A 27,401-nucleotide genomic window follows, 5' to 3' on the forward strand; every position below is an offset into this window, starting at 1 on the left:
ATTGCCCATGTCAGACTTAATAGTTCCTGTAATGAGTCTTGCTTGACTGTTCAGTGAACCAGCCTTACGTAGCCTGGAGCCCTTCCTGCTTGGTTAAGGTCAAATATAAAACCAACCCTCACAATAAAGCCTCCTTCATTCACCTTAAACTACAGGATGGCTCCATGAAATTAACTGACTGTCTGACCTGAGTAGAAGTAAATAAGCAGTTGAAGAAAAGGATTTTGGACAAAAACTGCATCAAAGACTAACTGATCTGGCTGTCTTTGAGGTTTAAATCCACTTAAATACAGAAAAGACCATTCTGCCATTCTGAATGGAGCTACCAGCAGCCAGTGATGGTGTTCATCCAGCTGCATACAGACCTAGACTTTCTCAGTCAGGAATCAATGTGATTCCAGGTGGATTTAATGAGTCTGATTGTTATCAGTACTATGGGGACAGGAACAGCGTAGCATCCCATGGATCTGATGCTGTAACCGGTTACGAAACTCTGGACGCCCCACCACACTATGACTTCTACACTAACACAGAGGTGTGGGGCAGACGGAGGCGCTTCAGGCCATCACTGTACCAGCTTTACTCCAACCCAGAGGTGAGGAATCCTAAAGAAAAAATTCAAATTCAATTCTGTATGATGTTTAATTGATCTGCATCACTTGTAATGTTTCTATCCCAGGAAGGGGGGTCACTCTTTTTGCTCTTCCTTTTTCCTATTAAAAAGGTGTTTTTTTTGGAGTTTGACTATATTAGAACTGGTAGTCTAAGGCTAAAATGTGTCATACTGTATGCTGTAAAGCCACTTGGGGCAAATTCGTGATTTCTTATTTTTGAGCTACAGTGTATGAAGCTGACCTTACTTAAAATGACTTGACTAGGATGACTCCAAACCTCCCTTGTATGAGGAAACCACGGGTGCACAGATGGAAGGAGACAGCTCTGACTGCGACGATGAGGAGCAAAAAGAGCCGCCATCTGAACCTACTCGTTTTGGCTGGATACAGGGAGTCATGGTAGGTGGCGTTAGACTAGTGTGTGATCTGGTAAGCCTGTAATTGTAGTCTGTAAGCCGAAATTGGTATTGGTATACATGTAGAAGTAAACTTTCTCAACTGTAGCAGACATTAACAACATATATTAAATATATTTAACTATTTACAAGCCAAAAATTACAAATATTCACTATTTTTCTCATTTTTTCTTAGATCAGCAATACCTTAAAAATGAACTTAAACAATTTAAAGTGTAAAACATTAAATTTACACTGCTGTAATGACAAAAAAACAAATGAGTGTAATGTGAAAATTACTCAGTGATGAAGAAAAAACAAGTAATATGAGCCCCCTATTTTCAATAAAAGCATTACATCACACATATACCATATATTAGTCAGAGTGTCGGAGTACTTAAGCTGTTTAAATTGTAGTGAAGCTAGACTCGATTTGACAACCTCAGTTCTATTCAATAACTAAATGTGATATTGGTGATTAACTTGATGCTTCCTTTGTTTAATCAGATCTGGTACATTTATACAGTTCAGTCAGTAACTATCTTTTTGTAGATCCGTTGCATGTTAAACATCTGGGGGGTGATCTTGTTCCTGCGGCTGCCTTGGATCACTGCTCAGGCTGGTATAGGTATGTACAACAAACCTTTTAACTCACTTTTTATAAGCTTGATCCATACAGCACTATTTATATATCTTAGATGGTTCAGTGTACAAATCTTCTGTCAGGTTCACTGTGATTATTATTATTTCTCTTTTTCTCTCTCTGCATTTCTCTACCAGGTATGACCTGGGTGATTATCCTACTCTCCTCTTGTATAACTGGGATCACTGGTCTGTCTACCTCAGCTATTGCTACTAATGGCAAAGTCAAAGGAGGTCTGTTCACTCAGGGATATGTGCAACAATCTTCATTTGCATGTTGCCGCAACAAAAGTCAAAAACTTATGTGGCTGACATGTACCAGCATATACAATAATGTCATATCAAAGTGGTGTTTGAAATGTTAGTCAAAGGAAGTTTAACACCAAGACTGTACAAGACATTGGTACTTTTATATTTCCTGTGACTGCGAACATTTTGAGCACATTGCCCCAAATACTTGTATCTCACAGCCCCCAACTTAATTTCCTTTAGGTGGGACCTATTTCCTAATCAGTCGCAGCCTCGGCCCAGAGCTGGGTGGGTCAATTGGTCTGATCTTTGCCTTTGCCAATGCTGTAGCTGTGGCCATGCACACTGTGGGCTTTGCTGAGACTGTTGCAGACCTCATGCGTGTGAGTACGGTAGAATACAGTGTATTAATGTCTGTACAGACCCTACAGTACAGAAGACAGTGTTTTGTTTTTCTCTTTAAACCCTCCTGAAATTTCTTTAAACTTTCTTCCTCAGGAACATGGAGCTGTCATGGTGGACCGAACCAATGACATCCGCATCATTGGCATCATCACTGTCACATGCCTACTAGGCATCTCAATGGCTGGCATGGCATGGGAATCAAAGGTTTGCTCAACCAAACCAAGTATCACAAGCATGCATTTTCTTTTTTCATGGATGTATACAGTATTAGAGACTGGCTCGTCATTGTCTGAGATTCCATCATATATAATGTCAAGTTTCTTAGTGGTAAAATGTAAGATACATTTACTAATGTAATGTAATGTAATGTTACTAATGTACTTAAAGCTACCATGTGCTCTTTTTGACCACTTAATAAGTAGTTGTACAGTTGGTTGTTCTTGCTTGTAAGAGTCTGTGTGCATCCATATTTTTACTGTCTTCCACAGGCCCAAGTTCTGTTCTTCCTGGTCATCATGGTGTCATTTGCCAATTACATTGTCGGAACAATCATTCCTGCTTCACCAGAGAAACAGGCCAAAGGTTTCTTTAGCTACAAAGGTGAATTTGATCTGTTCTGTCCATGCAAGGCTTTCCTGTTTCTATATGCACTGAAGATAATGTGGGAGTGCTTGTTTAAACACAAATCAAGACTCACCAGTATTAATCACAAATGATAGAAGTAAAGCATTTTGCTATGATTAGCGGCTTGCTGAAAGTAAATATCTCTCTCTCTCAGAGCTCTCCAATAAACTGACCATTTTGCCCTCAACAGCGGATATCTTTGCTGCCAATTTTGTGCCCAACTGGCGAGGGCCAGAGGGCAGTTTCTTTGGCATGTTTTCCATTTTCTTCCCCTCAGCCACTGGTATCCTGGCAGGTGCTAACATTTCTGGTGATCTGAAGGTATACTAGTTTCTCTTTTTTATTATTGTTCTCTATGAACAATTCCCTTTTCCTCAGACTTTTCTTGTCTAATCGTGTTTTGAAATATCATGTTTTGTTCTCAATGGCATAAATGGCAGCTTTATGTGTCAGATATTTTTTTGTTGCTGCAAATTACAAACCAAACCAAATTAATTACCTATACTTTACTATGCATTGATCTACCATGTTAAAATGTTTTTTCCTCTCCCTTCCAGAATCCAACAGTGGCCATCCCCAGAGGAACACTGATGGCTATATTCTGGACTACCTTGTCCTACCTCATCATCGCTGCTACCATTGGTACAGTATGAACTACATCTGACATCTATCTCCACACAAAAAATGATTGGACATTAAATGCATTAAAATAATTACTACCATTAACAGGTGTATACAAATGGTTACAAACAAGCGGTATGAAACTGTTATGTTGAGTTCTAAATCCTGTTCGGCTGCAGTCTCTTTTGTATTTGAGGTTGAATGAGCTTGTGTGTTTGCATATGCATATTTGTTCATGTATGCTTGTGTACGTGGGTTGTTTGCATCCTTCCAGGATCCTGCGTAGTACGGGATGCATCCGGCCTGTTAAACGACACGCTGTACTTCTCCTCATCCAGTGAGGATTGTGGTGATTTAGCTTGTCATTATGGATGGGACTTCACTGAATGTATTAAAAATGCAACGTGCACCTTTGGCATCAGTAACTATTATCAGGTCAACACAAGCATACACACACACACACACACACACACACACAGCATGAACATGATTGATATGTGTTTATCTCTATTTATATATCTCTTAATAAATTTTCTCTATGTGAAGCTGTAATAGGTTGTGTTACTGTACCAGTATGGTTAACAGATCGAATCGCAATTATGCTACAAAGAGGACAGCTTTTCCCACAATTTCTTGGCAATAGAGTCCTTAAAGGATAGGTTCTATTTCTTTCAAGTCTATTTTAATACATTACTTAAATTATAGTCACTCACATGAGCTCCATATAGTATGGGGGATGTGAGTATTTTATAGACAGAGCCTATCCTTTTTAAACCCAAACAGTTACCTCATTTTGCCACTTGGGGTCGCTACAGCTAAATCTGCCTCATTCTGCTGTCAGTTCAAAGACTTTTATTTGACTTTGCTAAAGACGACACAACTGCAAAAACAGTTACAGTTGCAAGCCAGCAGTAATGTTGCTCTGCATTAATAATACTGTCTTTGTAATAATCACTTACATTAAGAGTGGGCCACCTTGCAAACAAACAAGCAATTTCACCTCTGTGAGAGAAATCAGACTAAACAGAACATTTCTGTCTCCAGTCTATGAGCATGGTGTCGGCCTTCGCTCCCCTTATCACTGCCGGTATAATTGGTGCAACACTGTCCTCTGCTTTGGCCTGCTTGGTCTCTGCCCCCAAAGTGTTCCAGGTACACACACACACACACACACACACACACACATTGAAACACACTCTAAATAAGCTATGAGCCTTTATAGTGTCTCATAGAAAATAAAATAATTTTCAAAGTTAACAGTAACCATGTCCATCTTCTTGTACCTGTGTCAACGCCAAATTATCTTATCTTTAATTTAATCTTGTGGCTTACTTTTTGTGTCTCCTTTTTATTCTCTTTCGGCAGTGTCTGTGTAAGGACAAACTCTACCCTTTCATTGGCTTCTTTGGCAAAGGTTACGGCAAGAATGACGAACCACTGAGAGGCTACCTCCTGACGTACATCATCGCTGCTTGTTTCATCCTCATTGGTGAGGTTTTGAAGGGATTCGCTGACCACTGTTTAGTTACAAAGTGGGGAGAGCTGTTTCTCCAGAAGTGAAAGTCCCATTCATTCTTCCCACAATTCTACCTGACTCACACTGCTTGGATTGGCCTAAAACTCTCAAGAACAAATGCATTAGAAAATATGTGGTTCTTTGATAGAATGTCAAATGCAATGATGGTGCATTTTAAATTCACTACAGCACTGTCAATGACTCTTACTGGCTTATTCTCCATTACAGCAGTGGTTTAGTCTCATTGGTACTGAATTATTTAGAGCCATCAACTATGCCAAAATGATGGACAAAATAGGTACAGACAAATTGCAAATATCATATATCCACATCCAATATTCTAAATAACACAGTATGGTACACTTTACTCAAGTTTTGAGACAAAAGAGATACACTACAGTATATTTAATTGTGTTTTTCCTCTGTCTTAAAAAAGTTTTTTTCTGTCACATTCCATCTTTCATCTCCATCAGCTGAGCTGAACACCATTGCTCCCATCATCTCCAACTTCTTCCTCTGCTCCTACTGCCTGATCAACTTCAGCTGCTTCCATGCCTCAATCACCAACTCACCAGGTAGGACAATGTTCCAACAATAAGTATGAAAAAGGTTGTTGTGCAACATTTAGCAATGAAATGCAGAAAGATTATGACCTGAGAAAGCAGAATCTCTGGTTGTGTGGGCATTTGTGTGTGTATGATAAATGAATGTGTGTGTGTGTGTGCAGGTTGGCGTCCTTCCTTTAGGTTCTACAGTAAATGGCTGTCGCTGCTGTGTGCTGTGTGTTGTATGGTCATCATGTTCCTGCTGACTTGGTGGGCGGCTCTGATTGCCTTTGGCCTTGTTGTCTTCCTTTTGGGATACACACTCTACAAGAGGCCTGGTAAACTCATACCCACACACACATGCACAGTCTGAAAGGCCAGTTAAGAGTCACAGAACAAACAGTTCCTCTGCTACATCATTGTAACTCAGCTATGCTCTGTGCTTAGCTGTGAACTGGGGATCATCAGTCCAGGCGGGCTCATATAACATTGCTCTGAACCAGTGTGTGAGCCTCAACCAGGTGGAGGACCATGTCAAGAACTACAGGTGATTATTTTATTCTTTTTAGTCTTTTTAGTATTTGGCAATGGTGCAAGGGTAAAAAAAAAGTGTACTGTAAAATTGTAGTCTTTAGTTGAGCATGATGGCCTTGTCCTTACTAGATTATCTGTTCTCTGGTGTTTATATAATAGAGAAATTGCTTGTTATGAGCTTCTGTTCAGACTGTGGTTTGCATTGCATTACAACCTTGAATGTCAATGATCATTTCCTGTACAGATTCTGTTCTCTCTCTCACGTCTGTACGGTAAATATGAAGCTACAGCCAGCAGAAGTTTAACTCAGATTAGTATAAAGACTGAAAACGGGGAAACAACTTGCCTGGCGCTATCGAAAGATTAAAACGTCTACCCACCTGCATCTCCAAAGCTCACTAATTAACAAATGTTATCTTGTTTCTTTAATCTGTATACAAACCCAAGTGTAATAAGTAATTTCACTGAGGTTCATGGACTGGATTATTTTTGTCTGGGAGCAGTGACTTCCTGGAGTCTCTGCTTGTTGCCTGGCAACCCCAGGATGACTTCAAGACTCCAGGAAATTTTTCACTTGAAAACATGTTAGGTATGTAAGGACCTCTGATCTCATCAAGCATGATCTAGCAGTCATGAATATGTATTAATGTGTACATGTTAAATATTCACTGTATCAAGAATAAAAAACAAGAAATAACTGACAGACTTTGACTGATCTGTGTCAACTGTGAGATCAGGTCTGCTCAAGTCTGGGTCAAGATCACTGTATTTAAACTAAATCACGTTCTTATTCAGTCTCATTTCTATACAGAGTAGGAAACAGTGAGTATTCAAGCATTTATGTGTGGGAACGTGTTACACCTTTCAACATCTGACTCAAGTTAACGTAGCCTTGCTTTCCTTTCAGACCACAGTGTTTGGTGCTCACAGGTCCTCCCAGCAGCCGCCCAGCTCTGGTGGATCTTGTCAACTGTTTCACAAAGGGTCTCAGTCTCATGATGTGTGGCCAGGTGGTCACTGTGAGTACAACTCAACATGTACACACACATTTGCATCATTCAGTGGAGATTATATCTTAAAAGATTGTTTTTTTATTTTCATTTCACCCTGTATGTTTCAGGCTGGTCCCACTCCATCAGTAGTGGACAAGGCGAGCAGCGACAGTCATATCACCTGGTTGAACCAAAGGAAGGTGAAGTCTTTCTTCAGAGATGTGGTGGCGACAGACCTGCGATCAGGGGTTAACATGCTGCTACAGGTCAGAATAACACCAGCACTGTTTATGTAACAGAGGCAATGCACATTGGTCTACTGGTTAGTCCACCACTTTGGTCCAAACTGAAATAATAATAACAACTATTTGACGGATTTCTGTGACATTTTGTAAATAACATCCATGGTCCCCAGAGGATTCATTCTAATGACTATGATGATCGCCAACGACTATAGCGCCACTAGCAGGGCAAACTTTCCACTTTTCAAGTCAAATAATCAACATCTACACACTGAATTGAAATTGTGTACAGATATTTGTGGTTCTCAAGATGTTTCCTTACGAATTTGGTAATCATTTTTCTTTAGCATCAATATTAAGTAACAAATGTCAAATCTCATAAATAATTATTTGAACTTTATGACCAAATACCTGTAAAAACTAGGCAATGGCATTCCCATCAGCCCGAGCAAATATCAACATGCCAATATGCTAAACTAAGATGGAGAATGTGATTAATACCTGCTTAATATCAGCATGGAAACTATGTCATTGTGATAAATGTGATGAATTTGTTAGCATTTAGCTAAGAGCTCCTAGCAAGGTTCATCTGTTATGAGGGGTTGTTAAATAAGATGTTAAAAAGACACCCTAAAAATATAATTAAACAACATATCTTATGAAAATGTGTGCATACATTAAAACATTGACATTCACCAATAAATAATGCTATTAAAACACTTTTTAAAAAGTAATAAATGAGAAAAATCTTATCAGACATCTATTCTCTACTTGCTCCCATGTTGCTAACTGTCCACCAGGGGTCAGGTTTAGGTCGTATCAGACCTAATGTTCTCCTGATGGGTTTCAAGAGAGACTGGTGCAGTGACTCACCTGAAGCTGCACACAACTACATAGGAATACTACAGTGAGTACAGTGTGAATAAGTTAACCGTATACTGATGTACTTTGTGTACTTTTATGAGCACTGAATATCTTATTTTATGCAATGAAACTGCCTGAAACAAAGAATGTGTGTGCTCATGTCATGTGCTTGCATATTCATCTTACAGAGATGCATTCGATCTGCAGTACGGCGTGTGCGTGCTGAGAATGAGGGAGGGACTGGATCTCTCTCATCCATCTCAATCACATGGTGAGATCCTTAATTCAAATTAGAGTAGAGTACGCTGAGAGCAAATTAGTTTCATACCATAAATAAACTCTGACTGCTGTTACAGTATCAATGTCAGCTTGCTTGAAGTTAACAAGGGGCATTGCCATACACATTCATCCATCATCATTATATTTACTGACTATAAATGAATCCATTAACACAGCAAAGTCCTGTTTTTATTTCAGTTAATGCAGGCTTTGATGGAGGCCCAGAGACCATAAACACTAAATCTCCCACTGCCCGCCTTCAAACCATCACTACCTGTAAGCATATGCATGATTATGATTTATATACTTTTGTCAGTAAACTACACACACACATATGGACTCTATAAAAATAACCTTTTTCTGTGTCTTCAACATTGTTTAAAGCTGCTGTGTCTGTTGAACCAGAGCCTCAGCCAAGTACAGTGTTTCAGAAAAAGCAAGACAAGAAGACAATCGATGTGTACTGGCTATCTGATGATGGAGGTCTGACCAATTATTCATCTATCGCCTTCCTCCTTTCATTCCTCTTGAGTATTGTTCCACATTTCCTCATCATCATCATCATCATCATCATCATCATCATCATCATGTGTGTGTGTGTATGTGTTTGTGTGTGTCACCAGGTCTGACCCTGCTGCTGCCCTATCTGCTGACTCGGAGGAAGCGCTGGGCCAGATGTAAGGTTCGAGTGTTTGTGGCAGGAGATACAGACAAGAAGGAGGAACGGAAAGAAGAGTAAGAACTCGGCTTACGGATATGAATGAATTATAGATACTTTTCACAACAGACAATTTGACTAGCATAGCAATAAATAGCTGGAAAACAATAAGTCTAACTAAAGACGTTGACAATGACTCCAGTCTATTTAAACTTCAGCAACTGATTTTTAAGCCACTTGGGGGCAGCAGACCCAACACAATGTTGACCTATAGGCACTTTAAAAAGTTGATATAGTAATCTTATTAGCACAGAGCATTTGTGGAACTGTGTTTCTGGCTACCTGATGAATGTATGTGCAATATTTAAACTGAAACAATAAGTTGAGAGATGCTATAAAGTTTTACTGAGCTTAGAGGAACTGCATTGGTGATACTGTATTCTGTATATCTGTCTCTAAAATTGACCTCTGTCACATCACACATACAAGTCTTTTTCTTGCGATTTGTTGTTCGATCAAAATTGATTAGAGCATCTTGAAGTATTCAAGTAGGCCATATCAGTAAAGCAGCATGAATAAAAGCAACAAAGTATTATTCATGAATTATTTTAAGTACACCTTTTCCAGCTAGTTAAAATGCCTGTCATTAACAAAAAAAAAAGTTAAAATATCTTTATCGTTCACTACGGATTTACACACTCTTTTTTCAGGGTGCTGGCACTGATCAAGAAGTTCCGTCTTGGTTTCCATGATGTTGAAGTGCTTCCTGACATCTTCCAGAGCCCCCAGACTGGAAAGTAAGCCTGTCAAAGCTAGTTCATGAGAATGAAGTGATGCCAAATGCGATCAAAACCTCAGCAAAAGGAGGTCATGATGAGGTTTTTCAGACGACATGTTGAGAGTAGACGAACAATTCTTACAATATAAAAAAGAACCAATGAATCCAAATCCCATGTCTCTGTGTGCTTCAGTGTTCATCAGTTTGAGAATATGGTGAGTCGCTACAGGCTGGAGATGAACCCCAAGCAGGACTCTGGAATGCCGAGAGCACAGGATGAGCCCTGGAGGATCAGCGACCAGGATCTGGAGAAGAACAAGGCCAAGGTCTGACACACACCAATGCAACCTGAGTCACACACATTTGGATAGAGAACATGTAGAATTTAAGAAGAAGAATCAACCAAAATGTCTTTTTTTTCCTCCTCTCTTTCTCTGTGGGATTCAGTCCCTCCGTCAGATCCGTCTGAGCGAGGTTCTGCAGGACTACTCCAGAGATGCTGCACTGATTGTTATGTGAGTACAGACGATGATTCACATAGATCATATTAGACTAACACAAACTGCTCACCACATTAAATCTTCTTTTGGTATGACTCCTGACAGCACCATGCCGGTGGGGAGGAGAGGAGTGTGTCCCAGTATTCTCTACCTGGCGTGGCTGGACTTCTTGTCACGTGATCTGAGACCTCCAGTCCTATTGGTCAGAGGAAACCAAGAGAACGTCCTCACCTTCTACTGCCAATGAAATGCTTTCTTGATTGTTTGATGTGCAGATAATGAACCACACCATCATCATCCTGACCTTTTTAACTGACATAACAATGACTTTACAATGATTATATTATATGATTTTGTAATTAATGAATGATTCATGTAATTAGACCTTTTAATCCTCGATGATTTGCACATTTTAGAATTGCTGTATAAGTGAATCACTCATGGGAACAGATTTAAAATTGAAGCCATAATTGATTGTGAAGCCTTTTCTTTGTCAAATTGATTTGTCATTTTTTGAAAACATTTCCAATTATGTGCTCATTAATTATTTAGTTTCTTTTCTTTAAATCTGTGGCACAAATTCATGCATCGAGGGAGTTACATTAGTTCCTGTTTATAATTGTAACATAAAGATAAAGAAAGAACAAATGGAAGGCAAATGCTAAACAGTGTGCTGCATGTTAAATACAGTGTGTGTGTGTGTGTGTGTGTGTGTGTGTGTGTGTGTGTGTGTGTGTGTGTGTGTGTTAGTCACCAATCAACAACGGCAGAGGCACTTTCACCCTCTAGCCCACTCCTTTCAATCATTAATCTGCATGCTGATTCTGAGCAGTGGCACGTTGTATCAGTTGGTAAAGATAGAGTTTTTGTAGAAGTATACTTTATCTAGAGTTGTTGAATAGTGATAAATCTTTTCAGAAAATCCTGAATAAACACCTGAGTATTTCTTGATATATATATATATATATATATATATATATATATATATATATATATATATATTCCTCACTTTGTTTTGGACAGCAGGTACAGTAGAGTTAATAATGTGGCACGTGGCCTGCTAGATGTGTCCTTGAGACCCTGAACCCTTATCAGCAACACAGGTGTTTGACATTTGATATTTCCTTTTGCAGGGAAAATGTACATTCCATTAGATTATTTTGGTATCAAGCTCTAAAAAAAGCAATATACATCAATATCTATCTATGTATGTATGTATGTATGTACGTATGTATGTATGTATGTAGGGGAGACTGGGGACAGTTGCAACACAGGACGGTTGCAACAAGTCTTATTTCTCCAATCAGAAGCATGCTAGAGTGATGACACTCACACTGCACATGCTCAGTTAGACCCTCTGCCCACTAAAAAGAGAGAGGCCATATTGAGCATCTGGTCCTGTTTTTATCAAGAAAAGTTTTTTGGAGGTATGAAAGTATCTTTTTTCATGAGCTGTATTTTTGTCATTCTGTCCTGACCTTTTATATGAGTGAATCCAAACTTACCTAGTTTTAATCATTGTTTTGTTGACATGGTTAGCATGTGTCAATGTCAGTGTGGCTAGCAAGCACATGATGTTTTGTCATGACTGATACCATGCTAAATTGGCTAGTCATATCAAAACAGACCACAAAACAGTATGTTTGAAGATTTTAAGTTCAAAATAGGCACAATTCATGTATTTTATTGTGCCTATGCTCATGATGAACAGAACTGGCAATTATATTATAAGACAATGAGAGGCTAATGCTATTGATCAAACAAAATAATTCCCCAAATATATAGTTGAGCAAAAATTAGAAATTATTGTTCTATCTGTTGTGCTATGGGACCAACTAGCCACATACATTTTCATGTGAAAACAGGAGAAAAGTCAATTTATTTGTTGTCCTATAATGAATAAATCATCTAAAAGTAGAAATTGTATTCCGTTTGTTTTCAGTATGCCAAGAGTGAGGAAGAGAGTCACTAACAGAGGGGTTCCCCTCAATATTTTAGAACGAGCCTCAGATATTGTAAGAGATGAGGGCAAATCAGTCAGGGCAGTAGAGAAGGCCTTCGACATATGCCACACCAGATTATTCAGGCTCCACAAAAAAAGAGGGACTTGCAAGCGGGACATCAAATAAGATACCGCTTGCAGGGTACTGGACCAGCAAAAAAAGTATTCTCAGAGGACCAAGCAAATTATTCCATTCTTCTTTTCTCACACTGAAATGTTGAGTTTTAATAGCTTCAGTAACATCTACACATTGACACAAGGTAGGCCTATGATAAATATTACTAAATAAATAATAATTAATTAGTTAAATTTAATGTATTTTTAATATGTTGCAACCGTCCCTGATTCGTGTTGCAACTGTCCCCATGTTTGGGGTCAGTTGCAACATCTGAATTTTTCTATTCAAATCAATATTGTGATTGATATGTTATATGTAACCATCTTTAAATGGTATGGGTAATTAGCAGACATCTGTAAGTTTAATATGTAAAGGTTTGGTGGGCCTAGTCCAAATAGTCTCTGAGTAACTGAGAGCAATGTAAAAAGTGTTGCATCTGTCCCCAGTCTCCCCTATGTATGTATGCATGTATGTATGTATATGTATGTATGTTTGTATATATTTGAGTTTGAGACATATTGCCATTTTTGTTCACACAGGTTCACACATTCTCCTTTAAAGGCAGATTGTGTCTTTTAACTCTTATAAAGAATATGTAATCTATATCATCCAAACTTTAAAGCAGGCTCCCATGCACAGAACTTCACTCTAACCATTTCAATATTTGTTTTTTTGTTTCCGGTGTGTTCAAAACAGGATATCTTGCAAATTAGGTTGGTTAGTTTACAGCTGATGTAACATGACTGATGTAACTTCAGCGGATGAATGTTTGTTGTCAGAAAAAAAGAGTGCCACTGTCTGGGAGGGTAGATGAAGTAAGAGCTCTCACTCTGTTTTGATTTCAATGAACCGCAAACAACAAAAAGCAGTTGCCACTGAGAATAGTTGCAGAAGAGAGGAGGACTAATATAAAATAACTGTATGAACAGTTGCTGACATTTATATAGATTTTGAGGATGAAGTTGTGGAACACGTAAGATGTATAATGAATGAGAGAAAGATTTCTGATGGCTTTTGGTATGGCTCATGTCAGCAACAAGTGAGATGTAGAAACTTGAAGCCTCCAGTTTACAAACAATGAGAATGGATTTCTCAGTGAAGCAGAAGACATTGTTTTTATACATATTTAAACACATCTAGAGGTAATCTTTAATGTCTGTCGAGGCAATGTGCATTAACATAATTTGTCACAGAAGAGCATTTAAATGTACATTCAAATGCGCCTGACTTGGCTCTCTCTGCCCTCAAAACTATATATAAATAACAAATAAATAAACACAAAAACGCACAAATAATAAATCACTGCCAGTTATATAAGTGCTTACTGTTCAGTAATCTAACTGCCTGCGGGTAAAAACAGTTTGAGGCAGCTGGTCTGAACTCTGACACTCTGAAGGAAGGAATGAGAACAGACTGTGTGTTGGGTGACTGATGTTCTCCACAATACTCTCTTTGGCAGTAATGTTCCCATGACCTTTGAAGCCCTGTTTGTGGTCTTGTTCAGTCATGTTCCCAAAAAACACCAGTGTGCCTTCAATAAGAATACTCTCTGTGGTTGCCCAGTAGGATTTTTGTGGATATTCCATATTTTTTTAACCCTTCCATACTGTTTAGGGTCAAATTTGACCCATTGTTACATTTGAGAGCTGTAAAAACACCATATACATATTTCTTTTAGGCAGACTTTTCCTAATGTGTCCCAAGGTATATATTATATTTTATTTTTCTGCAGCTGATACACAGTTTTAAATATGCAAATGAACAAGTTTGGCATGTTTATTTAAAATAAAAGAAGCAAATATCAGCATTCAAACATATTGTATTCATCATATTCTATAAAATGTTCTACTGGACCATAAAATAGTAAGATTAATCAAACATTTATTAATGACTGATGGGGAATTTATGAATGTGAATTGATGTAGAGACTAATTATGAGTCAGAATATTAATAGTATGTGAGGGTTAAGGCATTAGAGAAAGTATAGTCTTTGTTGTGCCTTCTTAATGACACAACTTGTGTTGAAACGTATTATGACACCAAGAGAAGGAGTCTGAAATTTGAATACAAAGGACAGAGATGAGATACCATTGATTTAAACTGGTGATTTAACTGTTCTTAACTTCCTAAATCCACAATAATCTAACCCTAACCCTAACCCTCTCAACATTTAGAGAGAGGTTGCTGCCCTCACACTATGTAGCCGACATTGTCTCATCTTCAATAGACGATCTTTGTAAAGGTATTTAACAATTTGCGCATGCTCATAGGGACGACCAGTCCCCGAAGCCTCCACGTCTGAGCACGAGCGGACTGTAACCAATCAGCGGCGGCCACAGAGTGTTTGGCAACAACGTTCCAGCTCACTAAAGCCCCGTATGATCACAAGCAGGGACGCTTAGTAGCAGAGCAGCTTCTAACTGACGGGACGCTTCTTTCGCTTTTTTTCTCGTCCTTGTAAACAACTGTAGCAGAAAAACTGCTTTCATTTTGACGACTATAGCTGTAGCGAGTGAACAGTATCATTCTACACGCACGACGAAAAAAGAGAGGAAAAATGGATGAAGGCGAATCTCAACAAAAGACGCTAACTCTTGTCATAAAAACGCCCAACCAGGCGCAGGAAGACCAAAGTATCGATGGCGTCTGTCTGAACTGGACTGTAAAGGAACTAAAAACACATTTATCGGCTGTCTACACAACCAAACCGGTGAGTTATGAGACGGATAGTTAGCCTAGCTGGGCTAATGTTGGCATGCTATGTCAGCTGTGTTATGTTGCTGTCTGGTTGCTCGTAGAAATTCCACTACTGTTGTTCTTGTGAATTCTCAGATAAACAGACAGAATGAGAGTGTGGAGGAAGGTGACAGGAAAAACATAACTCTGTACAGTCACTCCAAACTTTGCAGTAGTTAGTTGGAGGCTGCTTGATGACTGATAGGGGGAATAAAAAGTTGAGTGACATAAAAAGCTGCACCCTTTTAAATATGAGTCACATCTCTTCCTGATATATTAATACTTTTTTTTTTAAATACTCCAGCTAGAACAATAGGTCTTGTCTGATATGGAATGACTGCATAAAATCCATACTAAATGACAAAAGCTAGACACAGTTTGGAGTGAAAGTGCATGTGGCTGCCAAGTTTCACTCATGACTGCAGCCTTCAAGGGTAACAGTGCCCATCCAGGCTGCAGCACAGAGGACAGGCTTAAAGGTGATGCAGATGCAAAATGTACAGATGAGGTGGAGTCAGGAAGTAGACTGTAATGTGTATTCCTTGGTACCAAGCTGTCACAAGACAGATATCACAGGAGGGAAGGGAGGAGGGGGGAGGGTCATTTCTTGTGGTAGTTAGTTAGTTAGAGACTTGAGTTGAGTCAATTCAATTAGGGGTCATCTACAGTGCAGGTCATGTAAAAAAGAGAAAATATGATGTGGAATTTATGAATGTGAATTTGTGTCAAGACTAATTATGATTCAATATGAACAGTATGTAAGGGTTAATACTCACCTACTAAAAAGTTGCTCTGTTGCTGCTTCAATCTTTTTATTTCTAGTTTGATGGCTAGTATCAAAAGTTAACTGTAGAGCTGCAACCGTAAGCTGATTAATTATTATTATTATTTTATAGACTAAACAGTCAATCAAGGAAGTAATCATCAAATAAATAGAGATGGGAAATAATCATTAAATTTGTAGCACTCTTATCTATAGTTTGTCTTTTATTGTCTTTAAACCTTGAAAACAGCATTGGTGTAAGTACTGTATGACACGTGTTATATATATTTACACTGGCCTCTCCTTATCCACCTAACAGCAGGTGGTCATATCATGCTGTGTCCTTGGGAGGGAGACTTTGATTCATGTTTTGTATCTAACAGGCAGCACATTCGTCAAACGTCACCTGCAGAAAAGTAGATAGAATTTACTCTTGTTAAACTTGTCTTCCTTCTTTTGTGTTTCCTTCAGGCTGTGAGCGACCAGAGGCTGATCTATGCTGGTAAACTGCTGCCTGACCACCTGCACATTAAAGATCTCTTCAGACAGGTACGTGTTAGCCTGCAAAGTGTGTACAACCACTACTTTACTGCTCTCTTCATGCAGATGCTCATGCAGTGTAACATGCACGTAACCACACAATTTGATTACATGCTGCCTTTTTAACGCGGCTGGCTATGCTGAGCTTCTCTCACTGATATTTCTCTGATGACTGGCAGGCAGAGGGATTTTCATGGGCTGTCAAAGGGTTGTTGTGCTGTCTAAAACCAGTCCAGTATAATATGTCATACTGGTTACTGGTTTTTGTGTGTGACTCCCAGCAGAGGCTCATATAACTGGAGATGAAAACCATCCAAAGTCCTTTTTTAAAAAGCTTATGAAGACAAACCAGCTTTTTGTGTTTGGGTGTCAGACTGATCTGCTGCTGCTGTTGTTTTCAAGCTTTGTTAGTGACTTCATTCACACTCAGTCTAACAGGTTTGATAAGTTTCCTCCTGTTTGCCCTACAGTTGAACACATGGCCTTTTCTAATCAGACTTTTACCTTTGCTTTCTCAGACTGACTCCATTCCCATGCTGCACCTGGTGGTTGCGTTCAGGAATGCACCCCAGGGATCACCGGGTGCTGGACCGAAGGTAAGAATCAATAGCGTTTGCTCACATTCATATTCCTTAAAAATGGAGTAGTATTTGAACTAAAAAGTTATATTAAAACCGCTCACAGGGAAGTTAGTGGATAGACTCGACACCTGGTGTAACCTCTGATCCAATGACATACAAAGTAGCACACTACTTCTTTTTTTTTAAACCCACAGCGGCTGGGTGAATGAAACAAACGAGTGTTCAGCGAAATTCCCGTCGGTTTTATTTTTGACTTGTAAGCAAAACAGCTGGTTTCAGTTTTTGCTTCAGTCAGCAGCTTATTTCCATTGTTTGATGGCTTTAGATTTGCATCCTGGACACAGCTCATATATCCAATACCTTCCCTATGTGCAGTTTATCTCTGTATCCTAAATACAGTCACACATCTGACTCTAAATGAGTTGAACTAATAGAAATACACTTCCTACACCTTGTTTTTCGTCATCATGAGACCTAAATCAGCTTTTTGTAGGAGTTAAGAGAAGCTTCAGCTGCCTCTGAAGTAAGTCAGGCTGAGAGACTGACAGGTGCGCTTCATTACCATCCTGCCACAGAGCACAACCGTCTCACTTCAGTTGGCATCTTTCAGAAGTCGGTGACAGATATTGAGATCAAGAGCGCAACTAAAAATAATTTGCTCCTCCTGGTGCTGCAAAACTAAGAAGTCTCTCATTAATTGCTGTAGATATTGCTCTAATTTGAAACTACTTTTTTCTCCTCTCTCTCTCTCTCTTTTTTCAGACCTCTAGTCCAAGCCCTGCGCCAACCTCCGCTTCACCCACTCCCAGCAGCTCCTCATCCTCCTCCTCCACAGCCCAGACACCCAGCACACCAGAGCTGAGGCAGAGGAGGCAGACGTCTCACACACAGACCCCCGCCGCATCCCCTCCACAGACCCCTGCATGGCCTCCCGCTGCAGTGTAAGCCAGAGCAGAAGAAAACCTGTGTGCCTGTTGAAGTTTTACTTTTAAAGCTTTAATAACAGCGACGTGGGCGTTTCCAGTGAAAACAGCATAAAAAAAAACCTGCACTTAAAACTGGATCAACATCATAAAAAATCTGAAGCCAGGCTTCTTTTTCTCTTTCAGTTCCTTTTTTTAAAAAAGGAGTTTCGACAGTGACACGTAACGCCTGTTTTGACTGTTCTAGTTCCCCTACACAAGTTAACATCCCATCATCCTTTTATATATATAATGTGATAGATGACTGACACTGCTTTAGTCATTAAAAAAAGCCTTCAATAAGTTCCCCTCTGCACTTCCCTTCAAGGGAGGGGGGGGGGTCCCTGTCACCAGTCACTATCTTGACTGACATTTCATTACTCAAGGGTCACATATTACCCAGAACACATTGCAATCTGACGTTAAATGATGATAAGCACTGTTAATTATCAGTGACCTTTATTCCTTTTTTAAAAGTAGATTGAAGCATCAGTTATTAACATGCATTATTAGAGCTTTTGAAGGTTTGAGAGTGTTTCTTTTTTCAAACCTTCGTCGTTCCGGTCGTCACACTGACGTGCACCAAGGGGAAGTGAAAGAGGGCACGTCCAATAGTTAGTGAAACGCATCACTGACTGGAACTCAACAGATGTATTTTAGCATCTGTAGCAATCTGAGGGCAAATCTCTGCATTTCCATTTCCTGACTAGTTTCTAATTCAGTTTTTCAAAGTAAAGTCAAAACCTGCCTGTTCAGCCTGGCTTTTGATTAAGAATTATTTACAGTCTTTTTATTCAGTTTTTATTTTGTTGCACTTTATCATTCTATAAATGTTAACTTCATCTTTTATTTGATTTATACTTTTGTTATATCTTTTAATCTATTTTAACCTAGTTCTTTACTCTAACTTTGAATTAACTTTTTCTCTTGTTCTTTCTTATTTATTTTACTTCATTTAAATCTTAGTTTCTCTCGCGTGCATTGGTCTCAAGTTTTTCTTTTTCTCTTTTGTAATTTCTTCTTTTCTTTTTCTCCTCATCGTTTTTACTCCTCTTCTTTATATTGTCACTTGTTCTGTCTTTGTTCTCAGCTTCTCAATCAACAGTGAAGCACTTTGAACTACATTAACCTGTATGAAAGCTGCTATATAAATAAAGTTTGATTGATAATAATGCAGTTGCAAATATAGAAGAAGTTTAAGAGCTGGATCCACACATAACATGAGGCGATGACAAGATGACTCCCCTCTGATAACTAGAGAAGTGTAAATAAAGACTTATATGCTGCATCCGTTCCTCTTCACATAGTTTGGAACAGTTATTAACAGTCTCTCTGTGTCTCCGTTTCTCCCTGCAGGCCTGGAGCACCACAGATGACCCAGCCAGCCTTCCCCACCTACTCTCTGTACAGCCCTCAACAGCTGCTGTGGCTCCAGCATGTCTACGCCAGGCAGTATTACATGCAATAGTGAGTTTAACTTCATATTTAGGTCATGTCTTTGTCATTATAATCTCATTGTGGTAGCGAGGGATGAACTGGTTTCTCCTATTCTTAACGTTTTGTCTTATTTTCCCACCAACAGTCACGCAGCTTTGGCAGCAGCCGGAACCGTTCCCTCAGTGCCGGCCGCCACCGTTGCCCAGTATCCCCCCGTCCCGGCCCACCAGGTACCCGTCCCGGCCCCTTTAGCCAATCAGAACCCCATCGACAACCTGCCAGCGAATCCCAACCCGGCTCAGGACGGCGCTTTCATCAACCCCGGCGCGGCCAACCAGAACATGCGAATGAACGCTCAGGGCGGGCCCGTAATGGAGGACGAGGACGACGTGGAGCGCGATTGGTTGGACTGGTTGTACTCGGCCGCCAGATTCGGCGTCCTGCTCGTGATCGTGTACTTCAACTCCAACCTGACTCGGTTCCTGCTGGTGATGAGCACCCTCCTCCTCATGTACCTGTAAGTCCAGCCTGCTCCAACAGCTGTTACGCTTTACATCTGACGCTCCCTGTGTATACATACAGCACAGCAGCAGCTCCGTCATGCAATATTCTCGTCTAACCAGATAAGTCACGGTTTGTTTAAGGAAGCAGGCTCACATGTACAGTAAACACAGCCAGTCTATCTGCTGCACACTTCTATAAAACAGGGATCTATGCCAGAAAATGTGTGGAGTGGAAACACCAAGTGATTTCACTTCCTGTTACACTGGATCAGTGACTGCCAAAGGTGAAGCACTTCGACGCTCAGTGATACAGCGCATGTCACAGTGCATCAAGATCAAATCCAACAATAAGAAATACAAATAGCTGCATTTAGTCTTAATGTACTTTAACCATATTTCAGTGATTGTTTAGTTCTTGAATACTGTTGAGACTTTCTGAACAGACCTCAGCTTCATTTTGCTGTTGAGCACTTCACTGCAAAGCTCAAGCTTATCAGATAGTAGTAGTAATAATAATAATAATAATAATAATATTAATAATAAATAATGATAGCAATAATGATTATAATCACAACAACAATAATAATACTACGAAATGAGAAAAATATATATAAATGAGAAATGATATATAATAAACAAATGTTTAGTCGCTATCTTAAATAGGTCAAGGATCCAGTCACATGACTGTCACATGATATGTGTACATACAGATGTACATGTAAGTATAAAGAAGATAATACAACACATAAGAGTATTTTATAAAATAATAATAATATGAACATAATAAATAAGAAAATGATATATTATTATTTATTATTAGTAAGTTATATAAGTATATAATGATATGTATCTATAGACATACAGATAGAGCTCCTAGAGCAATACATTAGGGCTATTGCAATCACAACGTCAATTAAAAAAAATATATATATTCGTGTTATATAAATAAATAATGAATTGATTCACTGAAGAAAAAGAAAGTTGATATATAACAATGATCATTTGTAACCATAGTAGACCTTCATTTGCATAATACACTGTATATCTGTGCTTCATCTCTCAGCTTGCTTGACTCTCCACCTGTGTAACACAGCAGGATGTGGTTACTCACTTCCTGAAACACATTTTTATTCAAATGACGCAACAAGTCTGTTAACAAAGAAGAAAACAGTTGCATTTCAAGGTAAAGCTTCAGTGTTTGGTAAGGGAGGAGATCCTGATGTTAGCTTTTGAATGGCAGCTGCTTAAGTCACACACCCACAGTATACAGAGAACTTTCCATTTGCCTCTGCTTATCAAAGCACAGTGTGTCCAGACCTGGCTCGGATCCCAGAATATCCTGACAACCTTAGACTTTTTTAAACATGACATGTCTACATACTTTTTTAGATACGCTTACCAGCATATGCAGCTTTTACACATTGATTGAGTGAATCATGACAGCAGTAAATTTGCTGTCTAAATTCATCAATAGTGACTCGAACTGAAGCTTTTCTAATTGAAATAGGTCTAGATTTTCTCTGACCATCAAGATCTTCACTTTACTGTCATACATGATAGAGAAAAGCAGCAAATCATGTATCATTTAAGGAAGACTGAGGCATCAAAATATTCACCAATTAATCTTCTAAAAGTTTAATACTTGAATAATTATAATCTTGTTTTAGCTCAACACAGTATTCTTATCATGGTTTTATTTGTGTTAATTTACTTATTTTGTAGTTTTTAAACCACATAAAAATGTGTTAATTGCATTAAATGTGAATAGAAGGCCTTCTTTATTCATTAGTTAATAACACATTCATTTAATGCCGCTCTCATAGAAAGTTGACGTGCTATCTGACAATTCTCGCACAAAATTAAGCTTCTGTAAGTCGTATAATAAACTTTTTACATTTTTTTTTATTTTGGGGAAAATTCAATGGAAAATTCAATTAAAAAGTGCAATTTTCACATAAAAATCAGTTTTAGTTTAATGTGAAAATTAATATCAAATCAAAATGTAGGTTGTGGTAAAAAATTAAAAACAACGAAACTCTTATTTAAGTTGAAATGATTTTCAAATTTTAAAACTTAAAATGACCTTCTAGAAAGACAGACAGCATTTGACCCCCATACATTTAGACTGAATTCTCGGAGATCTTCAAAATAAAATATTTCTATGTTATAAAGTCAGAGTATTTAATATTCAACATCTAGTATTCAGTAGTGGTTTAATTTTTTTGTTCTTGTTGTTGCTTGTAAGATTCAAATTATTTTGGCCTTCGTTAGCTTCCATACAATGTTTAATGAATTGAGGGTAATTACAGATTTTTTTGATTCATTCTGTTGAAATAGATAAATTAGGTCTTGTGATTGGTGGAGATCATCTGCATTCTTGTCAATCTTGTAGTTATTATCTAGTCTGTCTGGATAAGTTGAATTGACTCAACATGAGAGTGTGTTTTTATTCATTCTTCACTGACACTAACACAATCAGTTGCTCACTTTCAGGAAACACAGTTAAACCGGGTCAAAGTCAGCATCTACGCCACTGTTATCATCCGCTCGCCTGCACATGTCACCATCTCACGCTCCGTTACACCGTTACATAACCCTCAACCCCCCCTCCTACACACACACACTTTCATACTTATTCCACACAGAAGGTATTGCTAAGAGTCTTTTTTGAGAGAGAGAAAAATGTGAAAGACATTTATAGTCAGTTAAGTTGACTGTAACTTCTAGAAAGAGCAGAACAGTGCATATTGTGTCCAAAGGAGATTCATACGTGTTACATCTGTTTTCTACTATGACGATCGTAGCTGCTAAATGAGTTGTATCAGTTTCTATTAATGCATGGTAGTGAGCTCTAGACCACATACAGGAAAGCACCATGTACTAACTTTGTCTACTGGTCATTCCAAATATAAGAGTGCTATTCATTGTTTGGGTGACATGACGCCAACAGTCTAAGTTCTCAGACTGATGTAACCTCTTACCAGCGGTCTGGTAGAGGAAGTTAGGCTCTGCCACAGTTTTGGTGTTTGGTATTTGGATTCTCAGTACTTAACTATTTCCTCTCCTGTTCCTCTGCTCTACAGACACACCACTGGCTTGTTTCCCTTCAGAAGGCGAGCACAGGTCCAAGCACCCAACCACTTGGAACCTCCTGAGGACCAGCACAACCAGCAGAATGAGAACAGGAACCCAACTCCTGTAAGAAAACCATCTCCCAGCTTGTTTTTTCAAATTCTTCCTAAGACCTGTGGCGTTCTCAACAGACCTCTCTCAGTTAATCTCATTGAAATGTTGTACTTGTTGCTAAAGAAAAACTTGTGTCCTCTCTCTTCAGGCTGAAGAGCTGTCTGACAGACAAACGGAGGAACCTGCTGAAGCAGCAGAAGAATCAGACGAACAAGGAGAGATGACGGCAGTTTTAGTGCCTCCTCACAGAGTGTCAGTCATGTGGACGGCTTGGGTTTTCTTCAAAACATTCTTCTCCTCTCTCATACCCGAGGCTCCTCAGGGTGTAGCCAACTGACCAACCCCGGACAGACGACTGATAGAGACAGCAGACTCTTTTTTTAATTATTATTCAATGGGGTACAGTCATCTACGGAGATGTTTTCAGTCACGCTTGAAAAATCTTCTTTGTGGAAGGAGAAGGTAGATGGACAAAAAATATTCATGTTCATATCAACAGTGACTGGAACTGCCCCGCTGAACTAGAACAGTAGTGCCTAGATCTATATCCAAGCACCACTTCCCTTTTTCTTTTTTTTTTGTTACCCTGATAGACCTTTGAATTGCCAAATATGTGGCCTGGAAAAGTTAAGCGTTACGTAAAAATACGTTGTTCAATTAGATCTGGCCAAACCTCTACCAATCTGTAAGACAAGCAGCCACCTGGATGGTGTCCTTATCTGTCAAACAACAGTAGGTGGCAGCTGATAGTAAAAATCAGTATCCTCTTAGCTGACACTGATTTTATTCTTCCTGTGAGGAAAATGTTATGATCCCTTAGGATTCGAAAGCAGCTTGTCTTGAGTTTTCACATTGAAAATCCAGATTATCATGAGCCCTGTTCAGTTTAAGTGAAAATCCATGCACCGACTAACTCAGTACTGTATGTTACGACTATCAGAATCTAATTTTTTTTGTTTTGTTCTGTTTCGTTTTTGTCTAGGCAGAGATTTAGGTCTTCTTTATAAACTAATCAATTACAGCTTCAGCAGTAGAACTGAAGAAAGGCCATAAAGATTTGAATCTTATGAGGAATTTAACACCTAATGATGAAATGTAACCACAACTCAATACTGAAATCACTCAAGTTATAGCATTGAAATTATTTGACTTTGACAACAGTGTTTGTTTTGAAACCCCCTCCTTAAGTTTCCAGTAAAAATATAGATTTTTTAAATTGAGTGATTTAGTAAAAGATTAGTATCAAATCAAAAATGCGGTTGTGGTTAAAAATTAAATCACAACGAAACTTGTTTAATTTTAAGTGATTTTTAAATTGTAAAAATTAAAATGACCTTCTAGAAAGGATTTAACCTCCATACATTTAGACTGAATTTTCAGAGATCTATTAGTATTAAATATTCTACATCAAGTATTCAGTAGTGGTTTACTTTTTTTGTTGTTGTTGCTTGTAAGTTTCAAATTATTTTGGCCTTTATTTGCTTCCATACAGTCACTGTAATGAACACTGAACAGCAGAGACTAAAAGGTTCCTGAAGCTCTTCTGTTTTGTTTTTCTGTTGAGTGTTTCAGACAATGGTGATTGAGACCAAATATACAAATGGACTGCTTCATTCTGCCAGTTATGTACATTTTCTGTAAAATAAGTTAAAAAAGGCAAGTTTTGTAAATATACTGTATGAAAGCACTTTACAACATGTGTCTTAAGCAAGCTTCCATTTAAAGGGGTTAATAATAATAATGATGGTGCCTAAAGGCCTCAAATTCAAGTTAAGTCTAAAATCCCATTAAAACAAAAGGTTAAAGGTCAAATCGATAGTATTTAAATTACAGTAAATTATTATTTTTTTATTTTTAATATGAAATAGTATATTTAGCATATTTGTGCAATCAAATCAAGTTAACAAGGACGGTCTTCTTTTATATCTTATATCACCACATCCAGACAGCTTTATCTACAAAAGTGCAACCTATTCACAAGTCAGCCCAGTTGTGCAGATATGTGACTAGAAGCCCCATCACTTGTTTTTATTTGCATTCATTAACTGTATTCTGTGCATCTTTTATTGATCTATAGAAAGTTTAACTGCCAAATGTCAGCTTATTTTACACCTTTCAGTAAACAAGTGGAAAGTCATCTGTCAGCCAATAGACTTCACGTACTGCATCAGCCTCGGGCTCATTCCACATTAGCGCTCAGATTCCCTCAAGGGAATGACAACATTTTCTGACATTGGACACTGTGTATAGTCATTTTTAATGCTACGACTTAGAATTTCTTTTGTTTGTTTGTCTTATTGTCTGAATTGCTTATTAATGGATGCTGTAGAGTGATGAGTGTGTTGAAGGAAATTTGCAATAATGAGATGCAATAAATATTAAAGTCCTCCTCATGGTGATGTTTGACACTAGAAGGCTGTTTTCATATTAAATGGATTACATGCAATTTTAAGGATTTTAACAACCATTATTATTTAAAGCCTAGTTCTTTATATATAGGAGTTCCTCAACTTTAATGTTAATGTGCTTCAGATGTGGTTTGTGAGGACAGTTTGTTGACCCCATGTTTAAACGTGTGAACTCATCATGTCACCATAGACAGTGCTTTGATATCGTGTACATGTCCTAGTTGCATCGACCACACTGCCAATACACACAGAGCTATTACAGTTCATCCATATGCCTCTCTAGTGTTTGCCATCATCACCAACAAAGTACAACTGAGCTGATGAGAAAGTTCCTAGTCTTTCAGGAATTTGGTCATAAACCAAACTCAAGTCAATTTTATTTATATAGCGCCAAATCAACACAGAAGTTATCCAGAGGCACTTTTCACATAGAGCAGGTCTTTATTCTACAGAGAAGCAACATTCCCCCAAGAGCAGCACTTGCCAACAGCAGCAGGTAAAGTATTAAACAAATTTAAAGTTTGACTTGATTCCACTGCGTGAAAAGTTAGAGATCACTTAAGTTATCACAATGTATGTCGATAGAAACATAGATATTCTTTCATCATCCTGCATGAAGCTCGTGTTGTCTTTAGATGAAGCATGCTATAGTTTGCAGTTCTAGGACGTCAACGTGTATTCTGGTATTTTCTTAGAATATGTTTCCAGTACTTTGAAGAGGTTATTCTAGTTCATCAGTTCAGCTCACATTGTACACATCAACTGACCAGTTACAAAGTAAGCACAGTTCCAGAGAACTTTATTCAAACAAGATGAGAGTTGTAGCTGTGTATTTTATACTTGTTATTTCCACTTGTTTTCTTCTCCTTTTTTGCTAAATTCAGTCCATCTCTTTATAGTCCCGCAATGAGGAACTTATTGCAACAAGGGAGCCTGAAAACACAACAAGTGACAGTACTATGCAGGGCCGGCCCAAGCCTCCATGGGGCCCTCATTCACACACCTATTATAAACGTATTCTACTTATTCTACTCTGTCATTACGAATACACTCGTAAAACTAAATGTGAAAACTTTTTGTTATAGTTAGATTGTAATCCAAGGTGATTAATGCCATGGAAGCAGACACCAGATTTGCAAATTTACAGAAAAATCTTGCAATTAAAAATCTGCAACTCCCCCTACTGGCCACCCAGAGAATCAATACATAAAACCTCAAAGCATGTTTTACCCAAGTATGGTTTTTAATCTGAAATGGTAGCATCAGCTACAAGAGCAGCCTGGGGTTGATTTACACTTAATATTCAATGGTATAGTACTAAGTGGGATACTGAATGTCATCTAGGCCAACTGAAAATGAAGCAACGCCTTAGTTCATGCAGGACATGAAAGTCATAGCCCCAGCTGTAATCAGCTGATAGCCACTGATTGAATCATCTGATCAGTCACACACCAATCACAGCCATTCTCACCATAAGGCGGTCCCTTTATCTACACTGTTCTAGCTTAACCATTGCTCACACTGCTGCTGGCAAAGCTTGATCCAAGGCATGATAGAAAAACGTCATTTTACCACTCTGCGCTCGTCACGTCGATTCTTGAGATGGATAATTGATGGTGGTTAAGATCCTCACTCTTGCTTCAATGTTGCATGTCAAAGAAGAACTGCCCTCACACCGCTGTAAATGCGCATACACCTGCCTCCGCT

At 38.6% G+C, this 27,401-nt stretch overlaps 2 protein-coding genes across 2 annotated transcripts; both read left to right on the forward strand.

Annotated features, from left to right (window-relative positions):
* Window positions 1-316: 316 nt before the first annotated feature.
* slc12a3 (solute carrier family 12 member 3) lies at window positions 317-10,748 on the forward strand. Its single transcript, XM_053319829.1, has 26 exons — window positions 317-595; window positions 879-1,013; window positions 1,562-1,637; window positions 1,790-1,885; window positions 2,144-2,283; window positions 2,399-2,509; window positions 2,794-2,905; window positions 3,120-3,250; window positions 3,487-3,571; window positions 3,825-3,985; window positions 4,595-4,702; window positions 4,916-5,039; window positions 5,540-5,641; window positions 5,794-5,949; window positions 6,059-6,158; window positions 7,053-7,164; window positions 7,266-7,403; window positions 8,180-8,286; window positions 8,432-8,514; window positions 8,721-8,798; window positions 8,907-9,005; window positions 9,146-9,257; window positions 9,891-9,977; window positions 10,152-10,284; window positions 10,406-10,473; window positions 10,564-10,748. Exons 1-26 carry the CDS (start codon window positions 317-319, stop codon window positions 10,703-10,705), a joined length of 3,075 nt encoding a protein of 1,024 aa, XP_053175804.1. The 3' UTR covers window positions 10,706-10,748.
* Window positions 10,749-15,124: 4,376 nt separating this feature from the next.
* Window positions 15,125-25,687, forward strand: herpud1 (homocysteine-inducible, endoplasmic reticulum stress-inducible, ubiquitin-like domain member 1). The gene is made up of 8 exons (XM_053319576.1): window positions 15,125-15,288; window positions 16,549-16,626; window positions 17,136-17,213; window positions 17,961-18,139; window positions 19,517-19,627; window positions 19,743-20,114; window positions 23,184-23,298; window positions 23,435-25,687. The coding sequence occupies exons 1-8, from the start codon at window positions 15,136-15,138 to the stop codon at window positions 23,621-23,623; spliced, it is 1,275 nt and encodes a 424-aa protein (XP_053175551.1). The 5' UTR covers window positions 15,125-15,135; the 3' UTR covers window positions 23,624-25,687.
* Window positions 25,688-27,401: the final 1,714 nt, after the last annotated feature.

This window comes from Scomber japonicus, chromosome 5, assembly GCF_027409825.1.
Source record: "Scomber japonicus isolate fScoJap1 chromosome 5, fScoJap1.pri, whole genome shotgun sequence".
Lineage (NCBI taxonomy): Eukaryota > Metazoa > Chordata > Actinopteri > Scombriformes > Scombridae > Scomber > Scomber japonicus.

Bases quoted from the DNA above. Each gene is read 5' to 3' on its own strand.
- herpud1 (XM_053319576.1), top strand. From the start codon at position 15,136: ATGGATGAAGGCGAATCTCAACAAAAGACGCTAACTCTTGTCATAAAA. The intron at 18,140-19,516 runs GTAAGCCAGAGC...TTCTCCCTGCAG, and splicing joins GCATGGCCTCCCGCTGCAGT to GCCTGGAGCACCACAGATGA. The intron at 20,115-23,183 runs GTAAGTCCAGCC...TCTGCTCTACAG, and splicing joins ACCCTCCTCCTCATGTACCT to ACACACCACTGGCTTGTTTC.
- slc12a3 (XM_053319829.1), top strand. From the start codon at position 317: ATGGAGCTACCAGCAGCCAGTGATGGTGTTCATCCAGCTGCATACAGA. The intron at 3,251-3,486 runs GTATACTAGTTT...TCTCCCTTCCAG, and splicing joins ACATTTCTGGTGATCTGAAG to AATCCAACAGTGGCCATCCC. The intron at 5,642-5,793 runs GTAGGACAATGT...GTGTGTGTGCAG, and splicing joins CTCAATCACCAACTCACCAG to GTTGGCGTCCTTCCTTTAGG.